This window comes from Montipora foliosa, chromosome 1, assembly GCF_036669935.1.
Source record: "Montipora foliosa isolate CH-2021 chromosome 1, ASM3666993v2, whole genome shotgun sequence".
Lineage (NCBI taxonomy): Eukaryota > Metazoa > Cnidaria > Anthozoa > Scleractinia > Acroporidae > Montipora > Montipora foliosa.
Window position 1 is genome coordinate 67,775,407 of NC_090869.1, and position 12,162 is coordinate 67,787,568.

Genomic DNA, 12,162 nt, shown 5'->3' on the forward strand with positions numbered 1-12,162 from the left:
CGATGTTGTTTTGTGAAGAAATATAAACTATTTTAGTACGAAATGGAAATTAAAAACATTTTGTTGAAGGCGTGATTAAAATAATGCCAGTTTTAAATAAGAAAACTATATCATGAAAAGTAATAAAAAAAGGTGTAAAAATAACAATAAGTAAATTTACAAAATTCTCCTTTGGTCATAGACTACAAGGCCTCTAAGTTTATCTCTGGCTCTTTTGGAAAAATTCCAATTAGCACCTTACAACTGAGGCAAGTAGTATTTCAATCTAAATTTTAGTCTTACGACCAAGATAACATTGTTCATGTTCCTTCGATGTTTTAAAGTTTACCCGAACGAAAATATTTTAGAGGCCTCATATATTGCTCTTCTGCTATATGGAATGCAAAAGCCGACGCAAAACAAAGTGTTTCAATTTACCGGTAAGCATGGAGTTACCGCAGAATCACGTACCGCTGAACGTGTCGGACTCACAGAAGCCTCATTAAGGCCGGTTTACACGGTACGACTTATCGGTCTGACGGCGTCGGAGCGCAAATCTTGCGTGTATTTGACAGCCAATGAACGCCCAATTCATGGAAATGAAAATAGGTCCGATTAAAAAAGTCTGTTGCAGTGCAACAGATTTTTTAAGTCGGGCCTACAATCCAAGAGAAACCACCATGTCAATCAAAGGGTATGCAAGTGGGTAACGAGCATAAATACTCAAAAAATTAACAGTTCAAAATGGCGGACTGGAATATCTTTTGAGGAAAAATTACACGTTTTACACAATTTACACGGTACGATTTATCGGCCCGACAAAACCGGCCGACAAATCGTACCCGGAACTTTCGAACACTAATTTTTCTTTTTCTGCTTTTACAGTGAATGGAAATCGTTCATTGTTACAAAAAAAAAACCACTGTAGCTAAGTTTAGCGGCTTCCTTTCTTGTCTGAAAATCATTATGGCTGATATTCGGTTTGCCTTAGGATAAACAACATTAACAAGATCAAAAATATTCTTTCCTCGTCAAATAATTTTTCCTTTCTTGCAAGCAACATTTCTAGTATAATATATTAGGGAACATTAACACTTCAAATAAGGCAAGAATCTCATATAGAGTATACAAGAAAAGACGACAGGCCGACCGAAATAGAAGGTAACCCGAAGGCTCCATTTTCAGACAGATACTCCAGATTTCATCATATTAAATAGAGAGGGGTCTAAAAAACTGACGAGATTCGTTCTTTTTTTTATCTGAAAGGCCCGCAAAAGAATGAGTAAATGATGAAACCTTTAATCAATACATAAACAGTACCTGACACTTCAAAGCGTTCGGTAAACCGGAGATCTTCGAGGAGCTTCTTGATGCCCAGTGTCAAACCCTGCTTTCCTTCAACAACACAGTTAAACGTTACGAAGAAATGATGTCACTGTGATGTCCACGGTACCTCCTATATTCAGAAGGCGGAGCCTTAACCTCGTTTAATTTCTTCGTCGACGAGGTCGGTGGCGTATGCTAATGTTGTGCTCTCAAAACTTTAGGGAAGAAACTAATTTACGTTTGGTGAAAAATGTTATTTGAATAAATAATCAAATGGAAATTCTACAACTCAGTATTTTGGTACCTGCAACTCGAAGGTCGTAAAACCTGAACTTAAACGTTTTAGCTTGCGAAATACGTCTACATTTTTGTTAGTGTATGTAAGTAATCATGAAAGAATAAAAGGCTTTCGCGGTCCCAATCATGATTCTGGTGAGTTACTGACTCTTTTAGTTACTTATCGGTACTTTAACTTATGATGTTTAAAAAAGGCTAGCGCTGAATTTTGAAGTTTTTAGTCATCAGCTCACAAAACAAGTAAGCATCTTCGAAAGAATATTGTATTTCCGACCAAATCCACCGGCAGGATATTTGCACAATTTCAATGCACAATTCAATAGTTAAATAACCGTTCTTCAAATAAAAGAAATCAACCTCAGTTTGAACTGAAAGGGGACAATCAAGTTGTGAGGGAGAAATTTCCTTTTTTATTCAAGTGTCATTGAATAATTTGGCAATCGGAAACAACGTCAATCCATTGTCTTAAATTGAAGTATGAAAGTTCGACAAGCGAAATATGAGCAAAGGCAATGCGGCAAGGGAATTAAATAGGTGCAATGACTGGTGAAGAATAAAAATTCAAGACATTGAATTTCATTAATTTTGGAAATAATGAATTGTATGTACATGTTTTTCTTCTCTGTTTAAGGTATGAGCGTCAATGGGGTGTTAAAAAGGCATTCGTTTTTCCTCCGGTAATTTTCTTTCATTCTCTTAAACGTTCATTTCCTTCAGAAGCACAAATTCCAGTTCTCTAACGTATGAGCTTGTTTACACAGGCTTACAATGTGTATACTGTGACCCCTTTATTGAAAGTTTGCCAATATTTACAATTGAACTGTTAAACGTTTATTGATTCGACATCTCCGTGCCATGAAGGCTGATTAAGTTACTGGAAGTAGTATTTCGTTAACATAGCGCTAATTAATTAGGGGAGCATTAATGTGCCAAAATAAGTTTCTGAAAAGACAGAAGATACGACAACGTGTTGTCAATGATATAAGCGATTTTCCATAACTCGAAGATAAGTGCCAATTTTCGGACTGTTTTGTCCGTCTTAAATTTCCCCAAACTCGAAGGTTGTACGCAAGGAGTTTTGGGACTGGTGCCGTGTTCTTCATGTTACGTAATGGTAGTGTATTTGTATACCGCACGTATAACATACAGTTAACTGAGTTTCATGGCGGTTTACAATTCTCTGAGAGAAGCATCAATGTTCAGGAACAGTGCGGTGGGTTCTCTAGCGTGTCACAGCGTTGATTAACAGGAGCGGTTGTGAGACTGGTCCCACGGCTTATAGTCGTCACACATCCTGTGCAACTAATTCTCATTGGTGTCAGCTTCAAACGTCGTTTTGTTAAAATAATACCACATGTACATTGTGAGAAACTAGATTATGTTATTATTGTTTCTTCCTTCGTCATCATAAAATGGATCGGCCACAAAGGACAAGGCGTTACACGTGCAGAGCCTCATGGATAGAGAATTGCTAAAGCAATGACCCTAAAACATGGAATGATGGAAGGGTGGAATGACGGAAAATCCTAAAACGGGAAATGGCAGGAAATCGCCCAAAATCGTAAAAGGAGGAATGGCGGAAAACCGCAAATGACACACAACACCGAGTTTCAAAAAAACTAGCTTATGAAATAGATGGCATAGTCAATGGAAAATCACAGGATGTGATTATTAGTGTACCACCTTAAAAAAAATTTGAAGGGTGGTCGCCACTTGCGGCAAACGCAAAATAAGTACAGAACTGTTTAGCTTTGGTATTGAATAAACATTTTGGAATTTTACAATAAAAATAGTTTTGAGTGTTTGAAAATGACGAGATATGAACTTGTCTGCGCCACTGTTGGAGTAATTTTGTTGCTTCGACGCCCATTTGAAAGGTAAAAACTCGTTTATTTACAGTGGGACGCGCCTTACCGTAGCCACCTAACAAAGTTTTTTTACAAATTATCCGTCAATCAGGGTGTGCGAATTTCACTGACAGTCATGCCTCCCTGCAAAGTTCGTACGGTTGTAATTTAAGCACCGTTGTATGAGTTGTTGAGTTGAAGTAATTACACCTAGGTTGTCAAATGTGAAAGTTTGTTGGGTGGCCAACTATTACAACTATTTTCTACAACTATTACTTCACGTTGATAGAAAGTTATGTTCCCAAACCTCCTCGTTTCAGAATGAATGGCAACAAAAGAGACAACAGCAGAGCTTGGATTCCACTACTTCATTGTCTTTTATTAATATAGTAAGTTCAAATAAATGTGATCATCATTCGATGTCCTCCTGACGGAGGAACCCCTCCCTGGAATGATCCCATAGATATCCGTCCTTAGCCAATCTCGACCATGCAGGTCCAAGCTGTCTGGTGAGATCATCTCTCTAGCGTGTTTTTGGACGGCCCTGTTTTCTGGTCCAATCTCTTGGGGTCCACTCCGTTGCTCTCATGGTCCATCTATTATCTGATAGCCGTGCTATGTGACCTGCCCATCTATGCTTTGCCATCCTGATAGCATTGACGATGTCACGTGCACCAGTTTCTTGTCGAATCCAGGTGTTTCGCTTTCGGTCTCGAAGGATAATGCTCAGCATTATACTTTCCATATTTCGCTGTGCGACCGCAAGCTTCTCTGTCATAGCGTTGTTCAACGCCTATGTTTCACACCCGTAATCATTACTGGTAGAATGTACTCATCGCGTATTTTGTATTTTCTTTAGTAGTACGTGTTAAGTGATGTAAGCTACAAAATGTCACTTTGAGATACTGTACTCCACTGTATTTCACTAGAAACCATCGCCTTTCAAGAAACTGTAAGGCGTTAGGTTGTATAAATAACTGTTACGTGAACTGGTAGTAATCTCGGATTAGTAAAGCGCGTTCGACAATCGCTTTGGACGCAAGGCAGAAGGGTAGGAAAAGAAACACTTTTTTTACATGTGGTCTATCGACCACTTTTTTTTTTCTAAAAGGTTTTCCAATTGGTTTTTGTAGTCAATCTTAGGGTTTACAAATAATCAAAGTCAATCCTAATATATACGTCATGTACGATAAGCGTAGTGCAAAATCCAATAGATGTCAAGTCCAATCCACGGTTCTAGGGAGATAAATTTAGCACAACGTGGTCCCAGAAGTTCTTCTGAGCCGCGAGAGAGCCGCGAAGTCCGTCCCGAAGCGGCGAGAAGAGGAAAATCTCTGGTTACCTTGGACTTGAATCTACGCTTTCACGTACACGCCAGCTGTCAAACGTGTCAAATTAATTAACAAAGGCTCCAATGGCAACTAAGCAATCACGGGTCCCATAGGTATTACCAATCAAACGAAACAATCATATTAATTTTCGCGTTTGCAAAAATATCAATCAATCCTAGCCTGAGGGTCAGATTCTGAACCTGGCGTGTGCATGAAAGTGAGGTTCAAGTTCAAGGTAACCAGAGGTTTTCCTCTTCTCGCCGCTTCGTGAGTCGTCTTTTCGCCGCTCAAGAAAAACCTTTGGGACCAGGGTAGTTGAAGGCAAAAACTCGCCGATTAATTGGTGTTTAAAGCAATATTCTTGTCGTAGACGGTCCGGTCTGGTTGCCAGAAGTTCCAAATGAGAGTATTTCAGGCACAAACGTTCGGGTCAATGCGAAACGCCGGTAAAGAAAGGTTCGATAAATATGCTTGTGTAAACGTCGTGGTGGGTTGAAGGCACGTACTCGACAGCAAATATTTTGTTGAGTTATAGTTGTGAAAGCACAAAAGTGCAGGTCAAGGCGAAACGACCATAAAAAGGTTCAATAAATTCGCGTGACCAAGGTTTTTAGCCGCAAAAATTCTTGACTACCGCACAATCCCCCACTGTGAACGAAAGTTGCCCGGAGCGTTGAGATAAAATAGGCCGAAGTAATCTAAAACGCCCTCGTGAGCCGGTAACGGGGTTAACCATGTAGTCCTAGCCTCATAAGATCCAGAAAAAAGTATAAGGGTGTATTCAATGGTCTGACAGTGACACTTAATCTTAGCCAAAAGTCCGAGAAGCAAGTGCCTTTCGTAGACGCCATATGGATCGTAATGCCTGCCTTTCTTCAATCAGAATAGTCATTAACCGAATCCTGACTTTAATATAGGAAATCGTATGAACGCGAGTGAATTTCAATCGACCCGAAGGCAACCTAGCTTTATGCAATGTTTGTGTTTTTAATTTTGATTCGTGTATTTGACAAGAAACTCGTATTTGGATTTTAGAAATGCATAGCTGAGCAACTTGAAATGGTCGGCATTTCTTCTTATCAACTGTGATGACCAAACGGAATATATCGGTCGAGTATCACAGTTCTTCACGCGCTCCTGTGAAATGTTTCGTGCAACTTGTCTCGCAATGTTTTGGTGACACTGTGGGGGGACAAGTTGCACCAAACATTCAACAGTTTAACATACCCTGCAACGGTCAAAATCGTTGCGAGACAAGTCGCACGAAATTAGAACTTAATTCTACCTTCGGCAACGGCTCTTGCAACTTGTTTCGCAACGATTTTGGCCGTTGCTGGGTATGTTACACTGTGAAATGTTTCATGCAATTTGTACCGCCACAATGTCGCCAAAACATTGCGAGACAAGTTGCATGCACGAAAAGTTTCACAGTGTAACAGCGCCTTAAACCTACAGATCGCAAGTCCACCTTGTTGGCGGTGCGAATTGCGGCGTCTGTTGTTGATGGTGACTGAAAAACCAAACGAGTACATACGACTAACATACGAGTAAACAAAATTTTAGTTTCTAAAGAAACTGCGGTACTGCGTCGGTGGGAGATTGAAACAGGAATTGATTTTATCAAACGAGTTGATAAAGGTCGAATTACCACCGTGAAAGCTTTCCAAACCTTTCACAGTGCGGGTAATTCGCCCTTTATCAACTCGTCTGATAAAATCAATTTCTGTAACATACGAGTACCTACGACTAACATACGAGTACACACTACTAAATATGGTAATATACAGTTTATATACGCAAAGGAGAAACATACGATGACATGAGGCTAATAAACATGACACGTACCATTTTCACATGTGCGCCTTGAATACGGCGGCTGCGCCCGCAGTACGAGCGGCAGTCAAAACTTAGCTGTCCTACCAAAACGACACGATAATAGCCTTTTTCTTCAAAGCTAACAAAAATAAAGGCAATGCTAAAGTTGCCTTGGCCTCCCCTAAAAGTTAAGTTGAGAATTCCGGGTTTAATTTGACGAAGAACAGCATATTGTGCTCAAAATACTGAAAGTAACACAACCATTATCCTACCTGGCGACACTTCACGGACTACGAGCGAGTTGCCATGCCTCTGAGGTGTCCCTAAGTCGTTTCGTTCCTTGATGATTCTTTCTGATATTGGTTGTGAACCATAAGTTAACGCTTTTACCTCGAATAAATAAATTAAAATAATTCTTTGGATCAAATAGCATCTGCCTTTGCTTTAATCAAAATCGATATTGCGTGCTTCATGCCTTAAAATTGATTTTAAAATAATTTACACATCAATTTACTCACCAATGCCGATTGGTTCACAAGTGGCCCAAGCCCACGATGCGAGTAGTTTGCCGCCGACATCTATTATTAAAAAACGACCGAGTTTGATTAAGCGAAACGTGTTCTCTTAGGAGAGGACAACCAAAAAGCGATAACTCGCTTAAAAAGCTTCGGATTGAGCTGAGAAGCGAGATGACAATAGAAAAGACAACAAGACATTGAGGTGAGTCATTTTTATTGCAAAAATATCAAAGTTTAGGCTGAAATGCCGATTACCGTTTTTCCCCATACAAACTTTCAAAAATTCAAACCGTTTTAACACAACACCTCCATATGCTGCATGGCGAGAGTCACGTTTCGCGTAATCAAAGTCGGTCGTTATATAATAGTAGATGTCGGCGGCAAACTACTCGCATCATGGGCTTGGGCCGCCTGTCATTGGTCTCACACCTTTGTGCTCAGTCACCGTTTCTCCTCGAAGCTGTACTTTGGACTATATTTTTGGTCTTTGTGTCTGGTACACATGTGTGGCGCATGTGTGTGGTACGCTCGCGTGTGGCACTTGCGCGCGCTCGCGTGTGTATGCAAGACATGAACCACGCACATGTAAAAATGAAACGTAAAGAGAAAAACGGTACATTTCATGCTTATTGCTCCTATCCATTCGTATGTAACTAATGCATTCGTATATAACCTGTATATTACCATATTTAGTCGTGTGTACTCGTCAGGAGCCCTCAGGGCTCCTGGTACTCGTATCACGGTTACTCGTATGTACTCGTGTGTACTCGTATGTTACTCGTATGTACTCGTGTGTTACTCGTATGTACTCGTATGTACTCGTATGCACTCGTATGTTACTCGTATGTACTCGTGTGGTGTTTTAATCACGATCGCGTCTGTTTCCTAGAAAACAACACACAGCTTCCGATTGTGACTAAAACACTACACAAGTAGATACGAGTAGCATACGAGTACATACGAATACATACGAGTAACATACGAGTAACATACGTAAGCCTAAGCGCTCGTTTCAGTGATTAGGCCTGAACTCTCTTTTGACATTTTAGCTTTCAATTTACGGCTTGGTTAACAACACTTTTCACGAGATATGTTACATGTTACTCGTACGGTACTCGTATGTTACTCGTATGTTACTCGTATGTTACTTGTACGTACTCGTGTGTACTCGTATGTTACTCGTATGTATTCGAGTGGTGTTTTAGCTTGTTGCTCGTGTATGCCAGTTAGTCTACGGGGAGGGGGGCGGGGGTTACTTGGGTCAATTTTAGCTGGGTATGTACCGCTGGCCTCTCAGGACGCCTACCCCTTTAAAGTCTGTTTCATGGCCAATTACAAACCCCATCTTAGTCACTTTTGGGTAAATGTAATTTTAGCAATCCCAACTTAGTCACTTTCGGTTTATGCATAAACCTTACATATAGCCTTTTAATTGTAATTTCAAAACGGAATGTAATGCGACCAGTAAATATTAAATCAACAGCGCCACAGTTCTTTCTGTAACAACTTTTTTTACCGCGAATCTTTCCATTTTTTGAATAAATCCCACTAGCCAGGGTTTTCTTACCCGCAAAATCCCGACAATTTGAGATCCCATCCTAGTAACTCTGTCGGGAACTCTGTTGAAAATGCAACGCCATTATAGTCAATCCAGTCGTGAAAATTCCACCCCATCCAGCGGCGCATCCTTATTAGTTCATTAATAGCAAACATCCCACCCCCCCCCCCCCCCCCCCCCCCCTTGGGGGTCAGTAATATTGTATCAGACGCCGGAATTGTTCAATTTTTTGGTTGTGGAAATAATTTTAAGGAAAAATCTTGGAACGGTTTATCTAAAAATATCGAAGACCCAGTTGAAACTCAGCCACAAATCATTAAATAGCATGGCTTAGATCAATGTCAGTGTAACTCAGTGTATGATATCGAATATGTTTGTTATGTCAGTGTAACTCAGTGTATGATATCGAATATGTTTTGGATCAAAAGCATCAAACTGTTACCAGGAATCATTACATGTTTGATTCTCACTGTGGCCCATTGTGCGAATAAGGATTCCTGTCTCTAGAGATAATGATGATTTCCTGTTCAGGAAATTATCTGTTTGAGGTTGGTCTAAACTTGAAAGATAACCGGCACCGCAGGGTACACATCAATACATTGGAGACGGAATTGCATTTTCCTAATCATCGGTAAAAAAAAGATGACAAACATCTTAAGATTTCACGACTAATATGAGTAATTCCAGTTCGCCGGGGTTCAATACCGGACAAGTAAATGTTCAAGATTCAATCACAGCATGGTTAATTTTGTTTAAAATGTATTTTTGACTTTTGTTGAGCACATAAGATCGAGTTTTACGTGAAGCCTGATGCTCCTATATTCAAAAAGGGATAGGTGGACAACATTTTCTTCCATTTATTATTCTAGCTTCACCATAGACGCCGTAAAAGAATTCTGCGCAAGTCATGTCCGTCCCTGTGTTGTTCACATGTTTACGCTTCTAAAAACATGAACATGGACAAAAATTGCAAGAAGCTTAGCTCGTCTTCAAATGAAGCGATAGAAGAATATATCAAGGGAATGAAACAACCAAAACGATGCAGAAGGTAAAGTACCTCCTCAACAAAAATACTTTTTTTTAAAAAAAGTCGAACCTAAAGCCTCACCTGGAAAAGTAATGCATCAACGTGATCAACAGCGATGGACGACTTGAAACTTTATTGCTCAAGGCTCTCTGGACCAACAGATTGGCTGGTGACAATATAATAAAAGACAACGCCAATTAAAGTGTTAGCTATAGCGAAGATGTCGTCACCTATTGCCATGAATGTGCCAACCACAGCTTCATTGGCTGTCGAAACAAAGGGTTTTTCCTTCCTGTGGTTGGCACATTTGAATAACATAAACAATGAACATTTGTAAACAGATATCTTCCCTATGGGAAGGTGATCAACAAATTGATTCTAAACCCCCTGCTGTTCCCTTGATTTAAGTGCAAACTGAAGAATGCCGCATAGAATAAGGATAGAAGAGGACTTCCATGCAATTGTTTTGCCTCAGAATTTCATTTCGTGTATAAATCTTGAGTATAGTCTATCCTTGCCGTAGAGTGCTCGTTGCGTTCGCAGAGCTTACGCGATCATCATCAAAGCCATCATTAAATAATTGCGATCGCGATTTATCAGTAAAGTCTGTCTGATGATCGCGTAAGTGTGAAACTCAATTTCATTTCGTTTATTCATTTTGCCACACTACATCCATTACAAAAATATAAGTTTACATGATAAAAAGAAAAAGTGGCGAGGAAACCTAAATGAAAGCAAGTGGCTGATATGAAATCAGTGATCGTAACAAAAAAGCAAGAGGGAGGAGGCCCAGGGGAGGAGGTCGAGAGCCAATTTTAAATTAAAAGTAAATAAAAAATATATATAAACATTAATTTTCTTTTATGATTGAATAGTTTGTAATAAAGAATTGCTTTAGCTTATTTTTGAAAGTTGCAAGAGATGAATAACTAGTGATATCTGAACTTAGATTATTAAAAAACTTTTGGCCTTGAAATAAAACAGAAAATTGACGTATATTTGTTCTGCAATATGGTAAGCAATATGGTAAGCAAAAAGAAAGTGCGTTCCTGACTTTACCGCTGTGGGTACGATTATTCAAGGAAAATAGAGTATCAAATTTTGAAGGAAGATTAGTGAATTGCAAAAAGAATACATAAATTGACCAGACTGAAATAGGCAAATGTCTTGTAATTTAAGCAAGTAGAGTTCCTTACTGAAATAGTATCTGTATGAGCATGACCTGCTTATTATCCTTGTTAAGGTGGCTCAAACCAGTTTCAGAGATTTTGTTATTTGAAGGATTGACACTACAATACATTATCATGTAACAGCAATGTTATGGTACCATGTGAAACATCAGTTATTGCTGAACAAGATCCAGTCATTTTTGTGGCCACAAGAAAACCCTGCAAAAACACCCTATATTTTGCCTTCAGTTGCTCAAATCTGAAAAACGAACTGGGTGACCCCAATTCTTTATTGCACATCAGTGATCAGCAGGCCAAGATGAAACTTTCTGTAAAGTTTAAAACAAGTCTGTACAGCGTATTTAGAGCTACCTTAAATTTTAAATTATTTAAGGTGGCTCTGAATCCTCTGCAAATAATTTTTTTAGACTTCGCAGAAAGTTTCATTCTGGCATGCTGATTACATTTTAGACTGAACAAAAAATGCGGGTCACCGACGACTTCGTTTTTGAGATAAGAGCAGCTGAAGCTATGTCGCTATGTGGTGTTTTTGCAAGGTTTCTCTGTTGCCACGGTAACTTTTTACGTCACAAAAATGACCATATCTTTTTCAGAAATAATTGATGTTTGATATGGTACCATAAGATTGCTGTTAAGTGGTAAAGTGTTTTAGTGTCAATCCTTCTAATAGGAACGTTTCTTTCAAGTGTTGAAACTGGTTTGAGCCATCTTAAGACTACTATTTCAGGCACCGTATCTATACTATTGGTTTGGGGATCCAGGATCATAGAGTCGTATAGGGTACGAAGAGAAACTTTAGAAAGAAAGAAACTGGATTTAAATATTATACCAATCGACTCAAATATTTTATGTGGTACCTGGAATATATGAGACTTCCAAGAGAGACATTCATCCAGAAGGACATCGAGAAAGAGAGTTCCCGAGACTCATGTTATCTCATTTTTGCCCATCAAGAGTTTTTTTTTGCCACAGTCTAAATACCATGAACTTGGTTTTAGTCCAATTCAAAGAAAGTTTGTTGGCCGCAAACCAGTCTGAGAAACCTTATGCAAATTATTGACGTACATAAGAAGAAAATGAATAGAGGGCCAAGATTTGAGCCTTGCGGGACACCATAGCATATCTTGCTGCGGGTGGATCTTTTACCGTTGAATTCCACATATTGATATCTCTGGGAAAAGTAACTCTTAATCCAACCGAATGCCAAACCTCGAAATCAGTAGTGCTCTAGTTTTTCGAAAAGAATACTATGGTTTACCGTATCAAATGCTTTA

The 12,162-nt window shown here is 39.3% G+C and overlaps 1 protein-coding gene across 13 annotated transcripts in view; it reads right to left on the minus strand.

Moving 5' to 3' along the window:
* The window catches only part of LOC138006160 (gamma-aminobutyric acid type B receptor subunit 1-like), a 91,825-nt gene that overhangs the window by 64,888 nt on the left and 14,775 nt on the right, over positions 1 to 12,162 (minus strand). For 6 of the 13 annotated variants that reach the window (XM_068852440.1, XM_068852415.1, XM_068852353.1 and 3 more), the window contains one exon: positions 9,780 to 9,864. Coding sequence is in view for 1 of the 13 variants with exons in the window: in XM_068852316.1 (XP_068708417.1) it covers positions 6,868 to 6,985; positions 7,114 to 7,173 (178 nt within the window). In the remaining 12 variants the exon portion in view is untranslated. Of the gene's footprint in view, positions 1 to 1,299; positions 1,866 to 6,867; positions 6,986 to 7,113; positions 7,174 to 9,779; positions 9,865 to 12,162 lie in introns of those variants that run through there. The other 7 variants (XM_068852521.1, XM_068852499.1, XM_068852370.1 and 4 more) reach the window with 4 other exon arrangements.